General features: G+C 34.6%; 1 protein-coding gene across 7 annotated transcripts in view; it reads right to left on the bottom strand.

Annotated features, from left to right (window-relative positions):
- Positions 1 to 25808, bottom strand: part of ATRNL1 (attractin like 1) — a 435859-nt gene that overhangs the window by 335345 nt on the left and 74706 nt on the right. For all 7 annotated transcript variants that reach the window (XR_014884915.1, XR_014884914.1, XM_085230235.1 and 4 more), the window contains exons 9-13: positions 25222 to 25405; positions 21132 to 21286; positions 10641 to 10725; positions 8705 to 8913; positions 6364 to 6482 (exon numbers count right to left, since the gene is read on the bottom strand). Coding sequence is in view for 5 of the 7 variants with exons in the window: in XM_085230235.1 (XP_085086361.1) it covers positions 6364 to 6482; positions 8705 to 8913; positions 10641 to 10725; positions 21132 to 21286; positions 25222 to 25405 (752 nt within the window). In the remaining 2 variants the exon portion in view is untranslated. The remainder of the gene's footprint in view (positions 1 to 6363; positions 6483 to 8704; positions 8914 to 10640; positions 10726 to 21131; positions 21287 to 25221; positions 25406 to 25808) is intronic.

Raw genomic sequence — 25808 nt, 5'->3', positions numbered from 1 at the left:
TGCAATAGAAATATATTTTCTCAATTTATTTTAAATACAAATATTTTTCTAGATTTCAGTTATTTAACTTTTTTTTTTTTTTAGGTCCTGAAATAATGCAATTGTTAAAATGAATTTTCAGTCTCACACAAGACCACCTTAATCACTGTTGTTTAAGAATACTTTTTTTATGCCTTCATTGGATGAATTTCCCATTGGTGAGCATAACATGGAAGATACTCTTTTTCTCTCTGCAAGTTTTACAGTGAAGCTGAGAGAAAGAAACGGAAACTGTTCTAGAAGAAAGCATCTACACCACAATATGAAACAGAGCCAAAGGCAATGCTGCAAAGTAATAGAACATCCACTTAGACCAATAAATGCATACAGACAGTAAAGCATGTGATACCTCTGGTACAAATCTGCATGTAGTTTCAACTCAGCCACAACACATATTCACAAAACTGCCTGAGAGATACTGAGAAAAAGCACTACCTGCTCATTTACAAGCCCTCAACTAATTCACTTTTAAAACATGATCTTGTTGAAATCCTTAAGCATTCTGACTGCTTTTTAAAATTATATATTCCTTAGTAACATTATATACAGATTACTATTGTCCAACTAAACTATGTTCCATTATTTTCTAATCATGAAGCTTGTTGTGTGCTGGTTATTTAATGTTTAAAATAAAATTTGAATTATTAGTGAGTCTTCCATAACAATGTTCTGTTTTAGTCCCTTATTCCCAGCACTTATTCCCCTTAAATCCAATTTAAATATCGCCTAAAAATTTCATTAGTTCAATGTAGATGTAAACTCAACAGGTAATTCATATTAATGCAATATTAAGGTCATAAATTAAGCTACCAAACCCAATAAAATTCAGAAATATGACAGCCCATCTGTTACTGAAGTTCTGTATTTTTGTAGGATATTTATTTCTGCACACTCAAGTATCATTAAATTGTTATATATAGTTTCCTATTTACATCCAATTTACTGATTTTTCAGAACTGATCTTGATATGGTGGTAATTTTGAACCGCAGTGATTTTCTACATCTTCACTCTAGAGTGAAAATATTAACAGTAGTTAATGTTAAAATTTCAGAAATTACTATTAAACAATGTACATCTCCTTCCTCCTCCTGGATTTCCCAGGCTAATGATATAATCTCGTCTAGTTTGCCCAGCCTAGTTGTAAATTATCAGATAGGTTTGCTACTCTTTCTCTCAATCTACCGCCAAATTTTACCTAAATGTTTACATTTTACCAAATTTTTTTTTTCCTCTATTTACAATTCCTTCTACTCCTTTATCCAGCATTTCCCCCTTGACTGTTCTTTAAATTCCTCATATGTAGGGATATCACTATGATTATTGTTACTGATGTTAGTGTTGTACTGTCACTATGAAAGAGATCATCATTCTGGAAGTTGTGCAAACATTACACTAAGATAATGGTTCTTGCCTCTAAGGTATTGCATAAAAACACTTAATAATGTAGGATTACACTTTTCTTTGAAGCATCCTTTAGTACCCTCTATCCCTCCACAATATGCTCTTTACCATCCCTGTCACTGGTTCTAAAACATTTAGTTTACATTGCCGTGCTCAGAAATTGAATAATTTAAAGTAACCTAACACTTTGGAGTGCATTAGATTACTTAAATCAATTGAAGTTTCACTGTATTGCATGTGTGGAGATTGACACAAGAAATGCACAGACTGCTACTGGAGACACAGGTGTGGGTTGGTCACAGTTGCAGAAAGAACAAATCCCCCTCGTAGCCACGCACAAAAATGCCATACAGACTGGATGCAGGAATACCTCAGCTATGTTTCATCCCAACACAGTCTCCCCAAAACATGAAAAGCACATACACTCTTCAAAAGACACATCTCAAATTGTTCTCTAATACAGAAAATTATTACGTGTGCACTACTGCCTGATGTTCTTGATCCCAATATTTAAAGTGTTTTCAATGTAGTCAGCCTTCCTTATATATGCTGTTTGTTACAGTGAAAGTATAAGTATTTTAACAAGCTTAAAAATATGAGGATTCAGCTCAAGAACTGAAATTTTATATGGAATATCTTTTCAGGTTTTTCCAAGGATTCGTACAGTTTTGAAAAGAAAGCATTTTCTTTCAATCAACAGCGACAACAGTTTTCATGTGATGTTTAGCGCTACTTTCTATTCTTTCTATATTTCAACTCTTCAAAAGATTTTTTAAGTAATGGGGAAATAAGTTACTTTATTTGCAAAATGTTAGTGTGGGAAGTCAAAATTCCTACATACTGAAGGATTACAGTCAAGATAATAGCAAAAATGTGCAGCATATTACTAGAGCTACATTATCTGAAGTGAGTGCTTCAAATTTTACTGTAGAGGTATACAACAACAAAAGCTGGAATAGAAGGAAGAAGTTCTCATTAATTCCTTCAGCTGGCCTTTCAGGACTCATGTTTGGATGTGAACTGGAGCTTAATGTGAATCAGGAAAGGGGATGATTTATGTTTACGATATGAAGAAGCAAAACCAATTTGTTTTGATATGCCTAGTGCAAGCATTTCCCAAAGAACTGGATGAGAGAGAAGAAAAAGAAATGGTTTGGAAAAGATATTAAAAAAGGAAAAAGAAAACCAAGTCTTCAAAACCTGGTAGTATATATATATAAAATAAATCAACATAATGTCTGGTACCAACCTACATGTATGCTTCAATATTTCCAAACCTTTTAGTCTATAAGCCCAGAAGCACTTGAGCTGATGACAAATTAAACTGGCATGGTATTTACCCAAAACCCAGCTCACCTCCTTTTTCTCAAGCACACAGCTTAGAGAAGACTGGCAAGCAGGAGGGAACTGGCACTTTCAAGGCCTCAATGCGAATCGTTTTTGAGTGTGTCTGCATGTATTTGAAAAGCACAACAGCAAAAATAAAACAGCTTTATGGCCATATTGCTTTGCTATATTACTGTCCTTACAAACGATTACCCTCTTAATATATCAAGAAACTGTGCCACTTTCTCTACCGTTATTTTGCTCCATTTCAAAAGTGTAAAAGAAAAAATAAATTCATAAAGCACATTTTTACTGTAAAATTTGTGCTCTGTCTTTTGTTGCAGCCTGCAAATTCTCTTCAGCCCATGTTCATTTTACTTGTCACAAGGAAAGATTTTCTTTTCATGGGATGGCTCATCTCCTTCCCATGGAACAGACCAATTGTTTGCTTATACTTCAATGTTGCTATCCTCAAGAAATGCAATACCTTGTAAAGATGCAGCAACTCGGACAGAAAATCTTTCCAAAGACATATTTCTTTCTGTTCTGTTTTTTAAAGGACTGGAAAGTAAAGTTGATAAATGTCTTTTTTGTGTGAGTTTTTTTCTTTACAGAATATGAATACTGTCAGTTTTATGAACTCATTCAGCAAGTATCACTGCCATATGATGCAAAATAAAGCTTTTTATAAGCAGATGTTCAAGGTGATTATAATTTCATAAAAAATTATTTTGATCCAAATATGAACTTCTTCCTCTATCAAAAAATAGGCAGAACACATCAGAATCAGTGATGACCAGATTCCCACAGGTAAAAATCAATACAATCTACTCCACACTCACACTCCAAATAAAACAGATATATAAAACAAGCAATATACAAATTCTTCTTTGAATTGGTAAAATGAATGAAGATGTAAAGCAGAGAAGTTAAGGAAAAAAATACAGTGACACAAAGCTATTTATTCTGATTTTAGAAAAGTGCAATATGCACGGCTTAGAATAACATACATGTGGTACTAATAGGTTTCAAAGGCAAGACAGAACTTTCTTGTTTAAATTTCCTTTTTTTATGCAGAGATCCAACAAATTGGAGAAAAATTTAACAAAATATATTGAAGAGGTTGTTACCTCCTTGCAAGAGTGTTATATAATATTCTTTGCTTCAGAGCTGAAAATAGCCTTGGACTAGATGCAAGAGTCTCCACAGAAGGGCTTGCAAGAAGAGGTTATACAGAGATTAGTATGCCATATATCATGAAGTCTACATAACTCTGAATAAGATGGTATTAAGGAGATTATTAAGTCACTAGTCAAAGAAAAATTTCAGTACCATCTTGAATGATTCCATATAATTTAAGTTAGCTGCTTCCTAGTTGGGTAAGATTGGACAGGATAAGCTTCATCCCTCAATGTTCGTATCAGATATAATAGTATTATGAGTCAGTTAAAATCATAGTATGCAAAAGTATTCAATTTAGGTGAGGTTTTATGGGGAAAAAAACAAACCAGCTTGCTAGTGCCAAAACAAGACAGACCTCCAAACAACCTGGCATTGCAAACCTCTGCTCACAATTACACCAGATTATTATACAGGGTTATGGTATATCCTGATGATCCATGAGGCTCCACAGTGGTGGAATACAATGCCCCGTTAAAGTGTTGATTCATATCAGATGGTGAGCATAGGCAGGTATATGTGTATCATCAGTGCATTAGTACAGCTTATGAAGTCCATCTGTCCAAATAGCAGAGTGGTTTTGGGAAATCTCCTTATTTTATAGCCCTGTCAATCAGTGTCCCTCACATACCTGTAACCATGAGGCCAATGCCAAACTGACTGCCAACATACCTTTAATTCTCTGCCAGTTTCCATGAAGAGTACACAAAAAATTTTGTAACATTATTCTCAGCTGGATGTTCTATGATCTCAGTAATAAATTGAAGACTTTGCACAGCTGCAAAAACAGGGCTTTCTCCTTGAGATATTTTTGAGTCCTGAGCTTGTTATCCAATATTGTCATCACAGCATTGTCAAAACATTTTCAAATTGTAGGACTATGAAAAATGGGTAATCAGTCTGATTTGTGCCATTTCTCCACACGGTGCCATTCTGTTGATATTATTTTGGTAGTTTTATGTTGATAGCTTCACAATTCTGCCTCCATAGTCTACCAGGCAATACATTAATTTTGAAATAGCCACATCCAACTTATGGTACCTGTTTTCAAAAATCTTTTGGATACATTTTCACTATCACATTCTCTAGTAACTCCACTAAGAGCCTTTGCTACCTGTTTTAAATCCTGGATGAAATGTAAGAAACGATACAGAAGACTGGTGCATCCCTAATTAAGCTAACAATCTTGGTTACGAACAGTTATCAAAGAAAGGTACTGAACTGAGAAGACTGTGCTGGAATACCTGGTACTCCATATTGTCTAGGTATGAAGATGGTCTGCTCTTTACCAGCTATTCCTTGCTTAAGAGTTGAAATCCATGGCTAGAAGATTGGAACTTAACACAATATTTTCTGTTAGGAAAGGAAGAACCCTTGAAGATCACAACAGAATCTAACCACTAGAGTCTGGAATATGAAATCACTCTGAGAAACTATTATAATATGGCTATGAATGTTAGTGATTTGAGCTGCCACACTCTGAGTGGGCAAGCTTTAAGTCAATCCAGAGTCAGTCCAATCATGCCTTAAATTGTCTATCTGGAGAATAAGACTGATTTGCATCAGGTTCAAGCTAGAAAGCAAGCCAACATTTAGTCATGGAAGTACGTAAATAAAGGATTTTGAATTCCAGTACAGCTAATGTCTGGAGCTAGCAAAAAAAAAAAAAAAGCATATATATGGAAACAAAATTTATCAAGCTAAAATGGTATTATAAGCTTCTCAAAAATCGAATGAATGAGCAAGAGATGCAGCAGATGGTGGATCTCCATCTAGTTTAAAGTTTAAAGTTTAAAGCTCTAAGCAATATTAAAAACAAAAATTAAAGCTGTTTAAATCTATATGTTCTATCTTTAAAAACATAAACAACATACGCAATCTCAGCAAATCACCACAACTCACTTAATCTTGTGCTGACACAGGCTCATACTCCTTTAATAAGAAGAGAAGCAACCCAATGACTTAAACAAAACCATTTGTATGATGTCCAGTGATCAGAACATCAAGACTAAAGAAACTGACCTGGTTCTGTTCTAAAGGGAAACAAAATGAACTGCCATGCATCATGGGATTCCACAGTTTCTGCCTGCATACTGTGGGCAGCATATGCTCAAAAACCAAGCTGGTAATGACTCTGGGACATTCCAAATATTGTTAATTAGGAGATAATAGTATTTGTACTGATAGATATACATAGTGGGCTAACATAATCAAAGATTCTTTTTTCCTGCAACACATATCTTTACTGCAGTCCAAGCCTACCCTCTGAAATATTTCTACTGCGAAAGTCAAGCTTTTGTTCAAAACAATCTACTGTTTGTCCACTATTCTATTTAGTGTAACAGAACTTGGGTTTAGTTAGGAAAAGAAAAAAAAATTAGTATTAAGAACATGATTATGAATTTGCAAAGACTCACCACACTACAGTTACTATTTGCTGAAATGCACTTTTTGTCATCGCACCACTGGCACCCGTTTGTATTGGCAGTACAGCTCGCACAGTCTGCATATCGGTAACATCTGTCATCTGCAGCAGCTGCAATACAAATGGAAGTCAAAAAGAAACATAGGACTATATTTTAAAAAATTGCCTAGAGTATTTTTTGTTACATCCTTTATTTAAGCTCTAGCCATTAAATGAGGGTTTAAGCTATTATGGGAAATAAGTTCTATTCAGTTAATAATATCCTTTAAAAATTCCCCAAGTAACAGTCATATTTGAAGGTTAACTAAATGAATATTCACTGATTCACAGCACATGAGCATTTTTAGGACAGTGTGTAAATTTAACCTATAAGAAAGCTTCTTAAACTATTGACTGTTCACTCCTTTAATATAGAAGATAGATTTTCTTTAGATGCAAGTTTCTGATTAAAAAAAAAATTAGATTGCTGTCAGGAAGCAATGGTAAAAGCTTCAAATGCAGAAATCTAAGACAGCTGTTAGCAACACATAGTCCTTCTAAGTTAAATTATCATAATTAGTTTAGAAATTAGAGAGTTCTGTCATTTCAGTATAAAAAATCTTGGAGGAAAACGTTCATATCAATTCCTTAATGCAAAGCTGTAGGACTTGGACTGAAATTTATGCTAATTACTGTGTTTAATGCCTCTGTATCTAGAAACAAGTCTTGGGATCATGAATGTTTAAGAGATTCCATTGCCAGCAAAGGCTTATTATCCAAGAATTGCTCTTTCACAAACCCATTAAAGTTTCTGCTTATCTTTTAATCTTGACCATCATCACTTTCTCACACGATGCTCTCAACTAGATAACACCAGAGCCAAGTGGTGTAAAAGAATAGAATGAAAACAGAGCTTTGGGCAGAATGTTATCACCTCAAACTGGAAGGATATGACAGCAGTGAAGAAGTGCTGTCCAGTTAGCAGAGGTTTTGACAGATCCATATACTTTCTTCAGAACTGCAATTCTCAGCAGCTTGTCACATATACGTTTAGGTGCAGTTTTATCCCAATTCAGAAGCACTGGAAATTGGGCCTAACTCTTCTTCACCCTGCCTACATTTTATTTTCATAAACACTTGTTGATACAAAGCTTTGCTGGGGTTTTTTTTTGAAAATAAGTTCTACTTTCATCTGTGTTACTTCTGAATTTACAGTCTCAAGATTCTTCTTTCTATAAAGAGCTGAAACTTTTTAGATTAGTACTATGAAAGTACAAAAGCAGTTCTTCAGAAAACTACCCAGATAACCTTTTGGTAAGATAATGCATCTTTTTCCAAGTTTATATACAGTTTAGAAACAAATAAGAGCTACCATCTCGAAGCACTAATAGCAGAACTAATGATTTATTAAGAAGTATACTACCATTTGTACATTTAATAAACAGCCAAAGTTCGGGTGGTGATTTTATACTGCATGCAATGAAAGATGTGAGTAGAAAATAGGTATAGTAGTAGCAATGCATATTCTGCTCATATAAAGTATAAGAATTACACTTTCAAAAGCAATTTATTTGTGACATGCCAAAATACTCAGGAATAGAGTGCTAAAGTTATTCATAATGTTCAATTGTTTTTTCAAATAAATATAGTTATCATAATGCCACACAGAAATTCACCAGGCAAACTTGCACCCACTTCAACATAGTGGTGCAAAGGACTTGTTTGTCTCAAGTTTGTCTCCAGCTGTGGCTGAACTCTATACTTCTATGCAGATATTCCCAGTGATATGTAAGCTACTTGAAACGGTGATGTTTTCCCTTTCCTGTACTGATACATACAGACATGACAGTGCCATATGCCTGTAATGGTAGCTATCACTTGCAGGGGCCATCTGCGCTCTGTCTGCTGTTATGACTTCCTGGGATCAGAACAACAAGAGGGCTTTTATTTATGTAAGCATGTATTTATTAAGTAAGCATATACACACACAGTCCAGTAAATGAAAAGGTGGAGAAAAAGGAAAATTATTTCAGAGAAATTATCTCGAAGCTCAACCTTCAAGTTCTCCAAATACAGTGCACAAAATTCAATCTAAAGCAATTTTGTGTAAATTCTTCTCTTTTAACCGTCTTATGTTTCACATTCTTTAGCACTTTAAGCTTGTTTTTTTTCCCGTATTTAAAATCCCCCCAAAATCAGAGCTCAAAAATTTTAAACCATTAATCCCTAAATTGTCAGAATCACTAGATCAGCTTGTTTGGGTTGTCTTTTCCATTTCATTGGATTTGCTTTGTTTTTCTTCCCTCTGTCTCCTACACTGCATCAAAAATTTCATACTGTAAGACAAGACTTACCTGTTTTCTTCGGACATTTTGCTCGAAGGATGTTGTTAGCATTTCCAGATTCCCAGGATTCACAATGTTTCTTGTTCCACAGACACCTTATCCCTGGACGAGCATTCTTACATAGCTCTTCATCTCTGAATGCTTCACAGTTTGGAGGCTTGTACACAAGGATGTCATTCAAAAGAACACTTGAAAATCCCCCAAATATGTACATTGACCTGTTAAGAAAAAGCAAGCAAATATAACATATTGTAACTAAAAATTTCTTTTTCTTTAGCTGTCTTGATACACAATAAAAAATAACATATTATAAAAAAAATTCTTCAGTGTTTGCATTATAATTATTGATATGCTCTTCTACATATTTTTTCATTGTAAATATAGACTAGAAAAATTACTCCATGTTAGTTGACAGACACCAAATGTGTAGAAGGAAGGGATATGCAGGAAACAGTACTCATTTTTTAGTCTGATAATGAAAGAAGTGTGATAAAATCACCTGCAAGAAAAGAGAACATTTTCCTTGGAAATTTCAGAGCCTACCAGTAATGCTTAGAGATGGATATTTGGCTTTAGTATAGTAGCAGCTAACATCAAAGCCAGAAAACTAGACTGAGATCTTATTCCTTTTTTCTCCTTTAGGATTAAAAACAAACTCAATTAAAAGATATTTAGGAAGAACTTGTGTATCTGCTTTATCCTATACTCTTATAATAGATACAATCATATAGTTTCTAATAAGAGAAATTTTTGAAGAGTATCTCATAATATATTATCTTTTACATAAAACCCTTCTAAAAATACCATTAAACTCTAGAAAAGAAACAGTCATATTCACCTTGAATCCAATTCACTGAAAAATTACATTTCTTGAGTATTAGACGTAGCTTAGTTGTTTCAAACAACAAAGATCAGAATGTGACAATTTATCTGTTGCTAAATTCACTCATTTCCCATATTTTCTCTTAAGTAACATTTGCTGATTAATTTCAAGTGCTGTGTTACAGCTTACTGCTTTGTTTTTATTAAAATCTGTTAAAATCTTAATTGAATTATTACACCACCTTTATTTCTGATCCTATGTAGAGGATCTGAAGATTGTCTACCTATACTTAAATAATGGGCTTATAATAATGCTGAATAATGTGTAATGATCAATAGTGTGGGACAGTCATTTGCAGTTGTGCAGTGTTCAGACATTGGTCATTTGGCAACAAGCAATAATAAAACTCACACAAGCAAACTTGACCATAGTTTTTTACAATCCTGCTACCAAAAAGGAGACGTTTGTCCTACAATTTTATTTTGGGGGATTGGAGTGGGGGAAGCAGAGAGCTCAACCATCAAATTCTGTAAACTCTAAAACCATCTCCTAGTTCTAAATGACAATGATTTACTGAGCTCTTCTATTAATGGCAAATGTCATGAAAGCATGACATATTTTATAAAGGATAAACAATAAACTCCATATAGTCAGATGCTGACAGGTTTTTATTTTTCCTCCTGCAAGGAGTTATTGGTGATCACTATCAACATCCATGAACTTGCTTTTTTCCCCTGTAAATTTACATGTTTTTGATTTAATGACTGTAGAAGAAAAAGGAATAGTTGTATGCTGTGAAGAAAAAACATTGTTCTTATCTCATCCAAGGGAGGATTATAGTGGGTCCTAAACTCAAATCCATTGCAGCTCAGAATAGTGACAAAACACCTCAGTACACTAGGAGGTTTATATGAAACAGCATTGGAATAGGTTCCACTGCATGTCAAATTAACTCTACAGCTGACTGTTGATATGTCAAGCCACTGATAAATGCTATTTTTCACGTTAATAAATTATATCAGTTATATGCCATTGAGCCATACTTCACATGGATATAATTGCTGTCATTTTTTTTTTCATTACAAAAGATGGTCAAGAAAATTTAAAATATGCTTTATTTACCCATTACTGACAACAGCAGTGTGACCAAATCTGTTGACATCTCGGTGCAGATTAGGTTTCGGTAAAATCTTCCACTCATCACAAGCTGAAAGACAAAAGGAAAACATACAGTATTATACAAAATAATCTCAAAATTTGCAACAAAATATATACAGAATGGATTTGATTGGACAGTCATCTATATTTTAAGCATCAACAAATTTTATCCCTTATTTAACTTTGTTTACTTCCACTGATCTGGGCAAGGTTATGTCCACTGTAAGAGGAGATCACCTACTCCTCATCTCCTTCAAATGTTCCTACATGATTTTATCACCTGTTGGTTCCACCAACTCTGAAGTACAAATTCTGATTCTAATATATTTTAAAATTTTTAATACTATCGTGTTGTTGTTTTTTGTTGCTTAGCTTCTTTATTTTGTTTCTTAATTAAGCTGTTCTGTAAAAATCAGCAGGACTTTCTTTTCCTTCCCCCTTTTCTAGTAGGTAAAAGCTGCTTTTTCCTACTCTAAGCAGAAGCATCCTACAGAAATCAACAGTCTGAAAAGTTCCCTGGTGTACAGGGAGACTGCGCAGAGCTCTTTTGAAACCCAAGGCTTTCCAGAGTGTTAATGTAATTATTATGCAGATTTTTACCTAGAACTGCTGAATTCATTTATCTGTACAATTCTAAAGACAAGCATGTCTAAATGAAGTAAGCTTTATGCACACTGAAAACATATTTTTAGATATGAATATTTTTTGCAAGTCGTAGATCTGAATAAAAACTAAAGCAATATCACCACAGAGCACATAGTTCAGGAAGGTCTGCTTCAGATTGAAAAAATAAAAAAAAAATAAGAAATTTCAACACCTTTTCTTCCTGCTCCTTTAGATTGGAAACAAAGAAAAAAAAGAAAAAGAAAAAAAAAAACAAAACAAAACAGAATTGTATATTAGGACATCCAAGAAGGAGAAACCATCCTTAAGGTCAGTGTTATCCAGCACCAAAGTCACTCTAACTGCAGACCATCCTGATCCTGCTCTCGTTTCTACTGTCAGAACACTTCAGCTCCATTCAGGCACATCGAACGCAGAGAGCCTTTCACAGCAGCTCTCTGTCCAGTTTGCTTTCTGTGATATTACCACACTGACACAGCCTGGTGAAAGGTCACTCAGGGATGGATTTGGCACATGAGAGGAGGCACAGCTAGGGACAACTCTGCGGTAATAAGCTTCCCCAGAACAGCAGCCAGAGCCCATAAAAAGTCACAGATAGCTGTAATAGATAAAGCAATTACAGCATTCTATTAGTTGGAAACAGAAACCTAAAGCACATCATTACCAGAGTAATGCAGATGGTCCCAGCAGCAATAATTTCAATATCATACCTTGAGAGAATTTAACAGTTTGAAGAAACGGTATAATAAATTTTTTGTTCACTGTCTTAGAGGACCAGTAGATGTCAGAATCCTCTCTCTCAACTTCTATGTTCTGTCACTGTAACTATTATCATAATACAATTGTATTTTTAATACACAGCACCTCTCAACTGTTCCTTTTGATTTTCTTTACTTAAATAGAATGGTACATATATGCCAGAGAGATGTTCTTGAACAGGGTCAGTAGTAGAGTTCACAGTGGGCATCAGTTAACTGTTTATGATCACAAGGTCGGAAATAACATTAAATATAAAAGCTGTGTATCCACCATAAATAGGAGTAACATTGGCATTTGAAGCTTCTATGATGTTTGAATCATCTGATAGCTTAAGACCAGCAGCAGTACTATTTACTGGAAAATAAAACTGATCAACAATTGTGTTCAATTTTTATTTCAAGAACGTATTGTCATTTTAAAAGCTATAAAAGAAAACATTTTTAAAGTTTCAGCAGATCAGCAAAATCTTTGTGTTGCACTTCAAAACCAAAATATTGCTGCCACTGTAAGTCATTGTACCTTAACACAAACAACGTGTCTCAGCTCATGTCAATGATGGTAAAGGAAACACTTAAAGAAAACATTACATTTTCAGTCTATCTAGGAAAGCATTACTTTTTTTTTATTATTTGTACACACATATACAAATAGTGTTTCCTGTACTTAGAAACTTATTTAAGAAAAAAATGGGATTTAACACTGAAAGAAAACCATAAAACCATAATAAAGGCCCATTTTCAGATAAGAAACCCTTGAGGGCGTGAGATATAATAATTCCTAGCTTGCTGATGATATTTGTCAAACTGGCAGTTCTTTTCAATAGAGTACAAGAGGAAAAGGAGGAGGGAAGCATGTTACAAATAGCCTTTCCTCTTATCTCCTCCAAGCCTTCTCAGTGACTGCTGAACACTGAACAGGCCATTGTGCAAGAAAAATCCGGCTGTGGTACTTTAAATTCCTCATCAGAATTTCTCTGCAAACACTGGTTGATGTGAAATACAGATAGTTAACCAACTGCTGGTGTGGGGCTTTTTCTTGGTTAAAAAAAAAAAAAAATCAAATAGAATTCATCCATGCCTATCATCTTCAAGCTTCTTTTGAAGATTTCAAAGTACCCACTTTTCCAAACTTACTGTGTGGTTTCAAGAATAAAATGACAAATAGCAAACAGTATAATTTACAACATTACCTATCAACATTACAGCCTTGTCTATTGTATTTATTGCATTAATAAGAATGGTAAACTTCAAGGAATAAAAAATAAATTACTTTCCACAAAAGAAACACAAATTAAGAAGGTGAAAGAATCCCAAATGAACAGAAATTCTAGTCAAGTGAGAAGTACAATGCAGAACACAGGGCCCTTCCTTCCTGCCAGTATGGCTTCAACTTCAAGGACAAGTATTATCATGTTATATCATAGGAAAAAGATTCATATTCCTCTCCTAGTGATAGTTGTAGATAATGCCATTTTCAGATATTACAATGAGATAATACAAAAGTGGCTCTTAGACTGAATTCAATCCCCATACAAATCACATACATCAGGAAACACACCAGAAACACGCATTAGACTTAATGTAATCCAAACTGAAGCTGGTAGAGAAATACACTCGTGCATGCCACATGCATGATTTTTAGAAAAAAAAAACACTCCTAATCAACATTGTCACATAAGTGAAATAGTCAAAAACAGACATGCTTTACAACATTGAACTAAGACCAAATTTAGCAAAACACAACTGAGGTGAAAATAAGGTAACTACTGCATCCTAACTGAATCCTGTTCATTCTGCAGGTCTTCCTGAAAGTGACTGGTGCTTTTCAGAGACAGTTCAGAACATTAACAACCTGTCTTGCTGTGGAAGGCAGCATAAAGTTTACGCTTATTCTTCAAATCTAATTTTGAAAAAGATATTACTAAAACATTAGGACAAATCTGGACCAGACACGAGTTAACACAGCCCCACTATGTCTGAATTAAGTTAAAACACTTTAAAAAATTATACAAAAGATCAGTGCTCAGCCATCTCCAATTCAGATTTTGATTTACAAAAATCTGAGGGAATAGCATATCACAAGCTGTTTTCAGAGGTGACTAGTCATTTTTCTTCATCTGATATATTAAATATATTATGGACATCTCTTATTGAATTATTATTAGTAATATGACCCTTAAAAGCTTAATAACTTACAATGCTACAAAATTTTGTAAGGAATACAGAAGAACCAAGAACTAAAATGTTCCCTTTACAGAAATACTGTAGAAATTCCAAAAGAAAAACTGCAGGGATGGAACCGAAGAGAAGCTGATGGGTATCTTATCAGCCTTCCCTTCCTGGCAATGCCCAATACCACGTTCAAGACTGAGCAGCAGCACCATGCCCACTCAGAACTTGCAGATGGAATGTGACAAGATGCTCACACTGTTTCTTTTAAAGGACAGAAAGAGTTCATAATTCCAAAATGCGATAAAAGGAAAAATACTTAATTTTCTATAATTCTATAGTAGAGTAATGACCCAAAGTGTAGAAGGAACAGGTTCATTTCCTCCCCAGTGGGACTTAGACCTAAAGCTTTCATCTCCAAAGAAAATGCTGTAACCCTTCAAGCTGGTGGCTTTTCACCACTCTGTTACTGCTGTTTCATTGAACAGAAAAAAAAAAAAAGAAAAAAAAAAAAAAAAGAATATTGTCAGAAGCAGGGAGGAAATGGAAGCATTGCTCCAGCCTCACCTTTGTTAGTGCAGTCTAAAAACAGGCAGTGTTCTGTTTCTGTACCTTACTTCCAGAATCTTATCTGTATTTCTGAACTGGAAGACAAGGTAGGAAGGCTCTAGAGAGGGATATATATGTCAGTGTATCAGTATAACTGACTGATATATTTAGAAGCATATACACAAATAAATAGCCATCTAAATCACCTGAGCTAGGCAGAAACAGAAAACTTATTTTCTGACACATCCATGCTGAATAAATATTTTCTTCGTTCAGGTAATAAACTCTTACTCTCAGCAAACCAGAAAGGCAAACATATTTGAAACAGCATAAATTTAATTTTAACTACAGGTGTAACATATACATCAGAGTCTATATACATGAGAGTAACTCTACAAGCAATACTCTAAAAACAATTACGCTTTACTTTTAAATAAAGCAATTTGTGCATTATATTATTATGGATTTCCTCTCCTAATTGTACAGTGATACAGAGGAAACTGCTACTACATACTGCACCAGAATTATCTATGTGACTTCAGTGCTTAGGAAAACATAATACTTAATATTTCATAGATGTTGTTTTACATTTTCTTTGTGGTAGCTTATTGATAATCTGTTTGTAATTCCAGAAGAACAGACAATAGTACAAATACATTCTTTCCTAAGGAGGATTGAAAAAAAATTCTTTACTAGGCATGCAAACTTAGTAGTTTTATGACAAAAAGAAGAGTTTAAACAATCTATTTTACAAGTATACAACAATTATGAATAAAGAATTAATTTTATCATGAAATACAAGCAATTTGATTACTACTGAATAGACAACCAATTGGTAACACTGAAGTCCATCTCAGGAGTCAATTTTTAAAATGCTTTCCAAACTTCAGAAATTTAGTTCTTAAACTTTGAGTAGCATAGAAAAAAATCTTAACATTCTACAAATAATATTGTCTTTCATAAGCAATTGAATTTACATATTCTTTATTCTGTAAAAAGTCAGTCGAAATCCAGAATGTAGCAAGACTTACAAAAGAACCTTATCTTAAATGTGTAGGTTCTCACACTCTCCTATAAATACAAGGAAACCTGCAAGACATTTACCACTAGAAGAGGGCATGCAAGCAGCTGCCACATTCCAATGATTTTAGAGTTGATTGGGTTGAGTTTTTTTGTTTTTATAGAGGTTCTCTGCCAGTCATTCTGCACACATTTCGGGAGAACCAGATGCAATGCATGAAACAAAAAGGCAGGGTCTCAGTACTTCATACACTGAAACAACAATAACTGCCTTAGGGATACAGAAATATATTTACTAACATTACCATTTAGCCAGAGACTAAAATCAATACTCTATTTAAAAAAAAAAAAAAAAAAGCTTTTCTTTTTTCTTTTGTTTGTTTCTTTTTTAGAATCTCAGCTTTAACTTCCAGTTCTTATGTAAAATTAATTATTTTTTTAATCTGCAAACTTTGTAACTCAGTACTCATAAAATATAACTTCAGATACTTCCTAGGCTATGATAAGAATAGAAATGCAAAAGATTTAGGCTTGAACTGATGTGATGGCGAGGATAGCTCCTAGATGATGGTTTTACAAGAAAAACATTAATCTATTTAATCACTGTGCGCTGGAAACAAGTTCTTCAGTATACGCTCCTGAGTAATTCTGTGTGTATATATGTTTATAAATACATAATTCTGTATTGTTTTAAAAAAAAATCTTTCAACAACTTCCCCAAGTTGAAAATTGCGCTCTCATTTGGACTGCCAAAACCCACGTGGACACATCTTTCTAACTGCTCTCCCCATTATTTAGAAATCACTTATTTTTGGCCAATCCTCCAAGTTCCACATTGTTGAGAAAAACTGTGGTTTCAACTAATAGTTTTGAAAAGTTAAACATATTGAGAGAAAGAGTATATTTCCAGTGGCGTTAATATTATAAAAATATAAATCAGATTTATACATTTTATACTTCAATACATCCATCAGTTCTGTAGTAACAATTATGCAGGAGCATAACAAAAACAAATACATGAAATGCATTTAAATCCCCCCCAAAAATTCACAGGACAAAAGTGAAGAAATAAAGCTAGAATCCTGCACCTCTCTCTTCTATCCAAGCATTTAAGAGAGAACAGAGCAAAGTGAGATTCTAGCTCCAAAACCCATTACCAGATATACTCATGGCACAAAGTTGATTGTGTTTATAGCCCTGAAAATGGAACATCACTGAGTGTTCACAACATAACTTTCAGTATGAAGGACATCCAATCTATGTCAGCTTCCTTTTACATACTGAACAGGTAACTGTGGCACTCCAGTGAACAGTAGATAAAGAAAAGCTATTATCATCATCAGCTAAAAACAGGTCAAACAGAGCATCCAGTGCAGTGGGGTAAGCTTGTTCCTATTGTTATGGTTCCTTCTCAGTCTCATATAGGCACAGCCAGGAAAAAACCTCCTCACCTCTCCAAGAATAAACATTTGAGAATCTTTACCCAAAGCTATCAAAGCAACTTGGTGATAAACCTGAAGAAGACAAACACATAGCAAAGAACATGCCTGCAGAGCTCATTTTATGCTGCAGACTTCTCATTGTTCTGTTGGTTTTTTGGTTTTTTTTTTATAAATATGTGAAATAATATTAAATTATAAAAATAAGGGCAGCATTGTTTTTATAGCATCTCTAGATTTCTGAGTCTTCAGCATTAACAAATATATTCAGATGCAGGAAGCATTTAAAATTACTGAATTCAGCTTTTTCTTGGCTCGTGGCACTTAAAGCATGTAAAATTTATGTATGTAAACTAAGTTCAGTACCTAGAGAGCAATGGTTGGTTCCAGAAAAGATGAATAAAATCATTCTATTCAAGCCTAGTGAAATGAATTGCTCTCTGGAAATACGTATTTCCCACCACTGACTTCAGGAAGAGCCTAGATTACCAGTTGATATCAGAAGCCAGCTCTTCAGACAGCAAAAATTAACTCAGATGAATGTCTCCAAATCATTATTTCACATTAATATGAAAAACAGTAAGCATTTTCATGGATAATAAAAAGCTGAAGCACACTACCCATAAAACTATGTCACATGTAATAAAAGATATAATCAAAAGTATTCTGTAGCTCAATTTGAACATAAATAGTAGAGATTCTATCTCTAAGACTCAGCTGGTTTCCAGACAGCATCCTTTGCAAGGTATCAAAGAAAAGTGATATAGATAACATAGTATATTTTGTCTTCCAGTCGTTGTTCACAGCTCATCATACATTCAAGACAAATAAATTCTGAAATATACTCATTCTCTATTTATCAAATTCTTAGTAAAATAAGTATTTACTGCTTTCTGAATAAGTATGTCTGTATCTAATGTGTGCCATGAGACTGTGTATTCAATTTGGGCAAATGAATAATACAGAAGATTAAGCTTGCATCAAATCAATCTTTATAGAAATTTTTTAAGAATAATTACTACATTTGTTCCCTTTTGTACTTCTCCAGCTTGAAAATGCACGGAAAATATGACTTTTAAGAAAATACAAACAGCATATTAAATATTGTAATTAACTAGAAAAAAAAAAAAAAAAAAAACACAGATCCTGTTGCAACTAAGAAGTGTACTTAATTGTCATGAACTAGAATAAACAAAAAAATGTCCTGGTGTGTGAAAGTCCAAAGGTTACACTTACTCACATCCTTGGACTCATATTATTGGCTTACAAGTGCACATTCTATTAACAAATGTATAGCACTAAGTAATATTATCCTCTAACAGAATAGGAAGGGATAGTCCTGTTTCATTAACAATTAAAACCAGTTGTAAACTTAAATAGTGGGAAAAAAATCAATAGCTCATTCCATCAGATACCTACACAAAAAACTACAGAAATGTAGTAAAGGATAAAGTAAAAAATAAAAATTAAAAAAAAGAAAAAATTGCTGTTCTGAGAAGGTTTTATTCACATGCCCAATCGAAACCATCAGGTTAGAGCACATGTTCTATATAATACATTTACCATTTGTTTTCTTACGTGAAGAAATGCAGAATGGTTGATAGATACACAAATCCATAAAGAGACATCAACTAATCCCTACAAAAAAGGGTCATGTCTCACCGTTACTACAACTGTAGCAAGATGACAAACACTTGCCAAAAGCTACCTACAATCTACTCTCAGCAGAATCAAGCATAAGTATTTCCAGAATTTTAACTCCCAGGAGTTGTGATTGTGCTTTTTGGCCAAATATGGCCTGTGTATTTATATTTGTAGAATTGCATAACATGGGAACGTGAACAAAAGAGAAGGGCAAGAACAATGTTTAGGGCAAGAACAATGGCAATAAACAGCAAACGTTACAGACTCCTAAAAATTGCTCAGGTTTACTGCCTGCACAATCCTACATAAAAGCTTTTTCATAACAACCAAACAGCTCTCACAGTAGGCAATGGCTGGAAACATTTAAGAGTGACAGCTTACACCCATCTCATCTTCTCTGGAGACTTCTACCTTAAACAGTTTTCCTCCAAAGTGTATTCTTTTAATCTATTTATAAACAACAATCTTTTCTGCTCTCAGCTGCTCTCTTGTAAAATTAAATATACCACATCCTTTTATTCTCATCTCACAATGATTTTTCATGCTTCAAACAATCTTAATACCCATGCAGAGCCTGAGTTGAGTTTGTTTGTATCAAACTCTTGCTTCACAAATTCTTCAAAAATTCTTCTACAAAAATATCTCCCAGGTCTTGAAAATTGAATTCTTCTCTGTGTGTTTATTTCAATTGAACTGCATAGCCCACCATGACAGCACAGTGACACTCCAATTGCACACACAAGCCATTCTCAACTCCAGCTCATAGGAGACAATTCTTACACTTCCTAACTGCATGTTCCATTTGACACTACTTCATGACAATCGTTACTATCAAATTATCTCATTCTCCATGTACGACAATTCAGCCCCCTCCCAGCTTCTTAGTGCTATCAAACTCTGTGTGACTTTTTGTTTCTTATAGTAGAGGGTTTCACTTATTTTCTTCAGGTTTGAGGACGGAGGAAGAGAAAGGCAAAAAGAGATTTTATTTCAGCCTTTGAGCTCCAATCACAGAGAATTTTACTCCACCATTTGTACATCTGTAAAGCATACCAGCAGCTTCAGTGGGTCTGAACCTTATTTATTTTCAAGCGCTTGAGGCTCAGATACCCAAAACTAAAATTCTTCTGTTCTATAAAACTAACAAAGCACATACACCCTAGCCACTTTCTTGTCTGTGGAAACAAAGCTTATTTTTAACATAACTATGTAAGTGTCCCATATGCTATTATCACCCCGACTCATTTCATGCCACTATCCCATCAGCATACATAAGGGAGTAGCCCCCAAAACTCTCCTTCCACTTAGCAAGGCTGCTAATTGTGGGTGAGATACTGTTTCACCTGAAAAGATATTCATCAAGGCAGTCATCCTGATCAAATAATGTTTTTTCAGTATAAAAGGTGGGAATCTTAATTGATACTCTAATCTGAAATGCATGGGAAAGGGAGTGGGTGAGAGGAACTTGCCAGAGGAAGATATCCAGTTCAATCCACACATCTTGGCTATTACTTCAAGCTGACTCAGCTACAGCTAGTAACTTACCACAATCACTCTCCCAAGGGTCTGGTTCTCCTCAGTTTTTGTTGATTCTGTTTCACCTCGTCCTCATTCCACATGCCTCTTTCTGATACGGACTTCCTACATATCCTCACTGCTGTGTACTTATGACAGCTCCAGCTTTCTTAGTTTTCTGACCATCACAACCTGACTAGTGCATCACTTTCAGACCACTGCCTACTTTGTCTTCTCCATATCTCATTTTTGGTCATGGCACTTTGATATAAGCACTAAGCAGTGTGTTTTACAAAATGCCCCCAGTTCCAAATCATTTAAGGAACATTCCTGGGGGAAAACATTTTCTTAAAATTCCAGTACTGGCCTTTGTAAGTAACAGGTAGGTGCTCAGTGTGAAAAATAAACTAACGTTTGTTGGTTATAATCATTAGACAGTCTTTTGAACACTTTTTGGCAACAGTAAAATGCACTTTTTGAAATTCATGTAGAAATATCTGCTATTCATAAGAGAACATTATTCAAATGAAAACAAAAGTCACCATTTTAGATATGTTTTGTCCCACAAAATAAAACCTAAAGACTATTATGAAAAAGAAGTCTGATTTTAGTTTTACAAAACAATTTTTAAATAACTTCAAGGTGTTTGTGATGAAGACTTTATAGGAGTGCATTAGCTGGACATTTGAAAGCAACACTTATTTAAAATTCAGTGAAAAAGAGAACAGAATACATACCTATGTCATACGCAAGAAAGTCAGCAGAAAAGCACTTCGCTCCATTACTCAGGGAAGTATCATTATGAGTATTTCCACCAAAAACGAGCATAGCTCCATTGATTAAGACAGCTGAATGTAGATACCTTGCAAAACCACTCTCTTTCAGAATAGTCCTGCAAAATATAAAATCAACATCATACATAACACTTGGAAAAGTCATGTGTGCTGCACACCAAGAAAATTTATAGATGAAAACACTTTTGGCTGAAAAAAAAAATACAGTGAAAACACTTATTATTCAGTAAACAGATAACATTCATTATTTCTAAGACTTTGAATTTGTTCATGTTATAACAAATATACTTATTCATTAAAAAAAAATACACCATATTTTAAATCAGTCTGTCAAATGACATTTCTGAAAAAAAATTGTATCAGGTTTACATTCTCCAAAAGTTATTAATGATATGATAAATTTTACAACTGAATTAAAACCCATTCTTTTTATTCATTCATAATCTTATATGTCCCCAGCCACGATAATTTTTTCTTCAATAAATGTAGTAAAGGATACTCAGGAAGGCTAAGAGAATATTTAGATCATCCCAAGTATCAGAAGAGGGTGAACATTTTTTATCTAAACTCTCAAACTTGGAAAAGAAATGGTAGAAGTCATTCCAGTTAAGACGAAAAACACTCACACCGCTTTGTCCATATATTCACTTTGCCACACTCACACAGAATTTCAGCACACAAAAATTCACACAAATGGAGAACGATTCATCGTTTCCTCTCTATCCAACTCTTCTGACCTGTGGACATGGCCTGCCTTGTGCTGGGGAACAATGTAGGCTTGTCAGTAGCCCCAGCCTGTAAGTACTACAAATGTAGAGAGAAGAGATTTCTAAAGTGGTTTAAGCACAGCAAATAAATCTTAGCAAGGGAAAGTTTAAAAAATTGTCTATTTTGCCATCTTGAATTATTTAAGTAGAACAGCTCTAGACACATTTGTGAAACGCTACTTTGACCACCAGTAGTGAACTTTTATTTATATAACTTTTAAATTGACAAGTTTCAAGTTTAAAATTCCACTCTGACTTGTATTGTTACGTACACATACAATTAACCTGCTTTGTCCTTCATTTCCTGTAATGAAATTCCTGACTTGACAATCTTTCCTTCTCACTGAAAAATACTGTCTGCCTTGGATCACACTGATAACATTTTTTCAATAATTTTTACATCATTACAAGGTCTGGGGATGAGTCTAACGTATGGCTCATTACTTTGACATAATGATTTGAATTAATTAGCAAAACATCAAGTTTTTTGTTGTTTGGAAGGGATTTTTCATTGGTTTTTGTGTTCTTGGAGGAATTTTTGTTTGCTTGTTGTTTTTTTTTAAGTGGACTTTTTTGTTTTTGCTATTCCTGATAATGTACTTTGAACATACTGTACTACATGAATGTATTTTTCTTAATCTGGAATTAGCTTGAAAAAGAACATATAGGGATATAGGTAGGTATATTAGGTAAGCATACCCAAAAGAACACAATATCTTGGTTCAGTTCATCAGTTATAAAAATACAAAATGACAAGAAAAATAAGAATAAGGCATTATTTTTAACTGTTATTTTCTACTAGTAATGGAGAAATATTCCTGCTATGAGCTGAAAGTATGATAACACACTAAATCTGCTGTCCTTAACCATTCTGACCATAGATCTCTTTGCAAGTCTTTTGCTTTATCGTGTTTCTCACCTCCACCCTCTCAATTTGCTTTGCTTGCCATATTTGATTATCCAGCCTTGCAGCTGTCTACAAATGCCTGTCTTGGTCACTAAAGGCCTAAAGAGTCATACGATACCTTGGAGAAAAGTAAGGATTCTGCTCTCCACTGGGGCTGTATTAACAATCCCATCAGTTATTATTTGGGTTACTCAGTTTCCTACTTGAACTATGTTGCTCCAGCTCCAGCCCCCATGTAGATTTGTTGCGTAAATTTCTTTCCTTAACTTTTTTCATACTGTTTGCTCAATTTCACCCCTTCTGGTAACAGTCGCTTTTTCCCCAAGAATCAACAGAAGCAGAAGTGTAATACAAATACAAATACAAGTTAATTTGGCCATGATTTTCACTATTCATCAGCATCAGTGATGAGAGTAATCTTCAGAACTCTCCAAAACATTTCAACCCTATGCAAATTAGGCACCTCAGCACACTTTGCACTGAATTAATAATCTATGCACATATACATGTATCTGCAAGCAGCAGTTGCAAACAGTAGTCCCAATTAACTATATTGATGCTAAATGTTGTAGATAGCAGCATGATGTTATAAAGGTAACAGAAATACCCAGCAGCAAGCAGGTAGTTCTGTGGTTCCAGGCCATCATCTAAGCCCAGCACAACATTGCCCTCCATTACCAATTGCAGCATCGTGCAAGTAATGCAAAGCAACAGAAGCACTGCAAACACTGATCACACATTAGAAATAATGTTCACACAAGAAAACAACTTATTACTCCCTCACATTTTAAGAAATATAAAGCTTATTCCTAAGTCATATGGAGAAATGAAAACTCATGTGCCTTTAAATAAAACAGTTGATTGGCTTTGTATACCAAGACAAAGAACAGCATATGAACCTCAGCCAGATGAGACTGAGAAAGAGGGAATAGATAAGAGAGAAACAGAAGCAGTGAGCACAAATGCATGTGTGCGAAAATAAACAGGCACACGGGTACGAGAATCAGTTGTGACACCACCTCTGCCTTATACACCACTCGTCCAGTGACGCAGTCAGGCTCAGCTGCCTCACTGAGTATTCTGAATAGTTTATAAGCTCATTGATACATTAACCAATTAACCATTACTGTGTGGCAGTGTCTTTGACCCGTGCCCTCTGCCAGTTTTCACTCCCATAGTATGAAACCTTCATGAAACAAATTTGACTTATGCTCTTTACCAGCTGCCAAGAATACGACATTAATATAAGCACAGAAGCATTCATTAATAGTTATGGCAGTAATAATGAATAATAATTTTATATTATTATTCTCTGAAAGAGTGGTCAGGCACTGGAATGGGCTGCCCAGGGAGGTGGTGGAGTCACTGACCCTGGAGGTGTTCAAGGAACGTTTGGACATTGTGTTGAGGGACATGGTGTAGTGTGAACTATTGGTGATGGGTGGATGGTTGGAGTGGATGATCTTGTAGGCCTTTTCCAACCTTGGTGATTCTGTGATTATACTATTGCACGGATTTTCAAAGGATACAATATCGCTTTGATCTGAGAACATAGTAAGAGAGCATTAAAATTTTAGCAATTTAAAAATATACTAAAGGGAACAAAAAAATTGTCTAATGCTTCTAACTGATGAGAGCTAGAAGCATTCAAAATAAAGAGTCTCAGCAAAATCAAACCCACATTATTTCCAACAGGCTGATCTGAGAGCAAGTCTTGCATGCTTTAAGTTAAGCCATTAATGCTCAAGGCAAACATTAAACTGCAAGAAGAAAATGTTTCAAAAAATAGATCTTTGTCTCATATCATCTTTAGGAAGAAAAAAAACAAAAGCATTTAAGGTCAGCTTGCATATATAACACATAAGGAGCATTCAGAAGTTAAAATAGACTTGATGAACAAGGATCTGACAAAAATAGAAACACTTAGAACACAAATCACTACAATCCCTATTCAACAACCAGAACATTTTCCTTCAGATAATTTTGTGAAATATAACCTTCCACAGCTCTCAGATTTCTCTACTTATTTGTATAACTTGTACATGAATGTACCTCAGCAGTATAGTTGTATCATGTGGAAGTAATACAAGTGGTACCGCTGCATGGTGGCTATGTATGAATAGGAAAACCTTTAAAATACATGCAACTTTCCTCCTTTCTTTCAGTGTGCAGCACCATTAATCTGCTGGTTAGAGCCTAATCCTTCTCATAATTCTTCAGTTTTGTTGCAGAGAACATAATGTCTTGCCACATGCAAAGGACAGTCTCCTGCGTGACTTTACTAGAACCTTCTTTTAGGCTTATCTTTTCTTATTCAGTATCAAATAACTTAATTTGCTCAGTTACAAACCCAACTTACCATGTTCTAGTATTAACTTCATATTTGTAAAGATCATCCACCAATCCATATTTATTGCCAGGTAATGCTTTGTATCCACCATGGACATAAACAGATTTTGTCAGTTCATCATAGACACTAGTATGGCCATATCCACCTTGTACAATTGCTCCTTTTGTTTCTGGTACAAGCCAAGAATTTGACCCTGGAATATATGTACAGAAGACATAGGTTTAAGGCTTACTAATACTAACGCGCAACACTGTGTTCAGAACAGACAAAGAAAAACAAAGACAAGAAGCCTGGACCTTTTGGAAAATACTAAACAGTGGAATTCAGTGTCTCTCAGCCTTAACTTAGTCCCACCAGAGATGGCTAGTGAAAATTAAGCATTCCAGCTGTTTTGGGAACACCTGTGGGGAAACCATCTGGAAAAGCCTGGGAGAAACTGAAGTGCTGTGAGCTCACAGAAATGTGTGAAGTAGCTGTAGGTATGCACACATACAGATACACTAGTGAACTGTAAAGCTACTGAGCTAAAACCAGTTTTCAACCAATGTTTATTAGTATTTTGACATACCTATTCAGTTGCTGAAGACTCAAAAATG

This window comes from Meleagris gallopavo, chromosome 8, assembly GCF_905368555.1.
Source record: "Meleagris gallopavo chromosome 8, MGAL_WU_HG_1.1, whole genome shotgun sequence".
Lineage (NCBI taxonomy): Eukaryota > Metazoa > Chordata > Aves > Galliformes > Phasianidae > Meleagris > Meleagris gallopavo.
The sequence above is the reverse complement of the archived record's forward strand: the minus strand, read 5'-3'. Positions and strand labels throughout refer to the sequence as shown.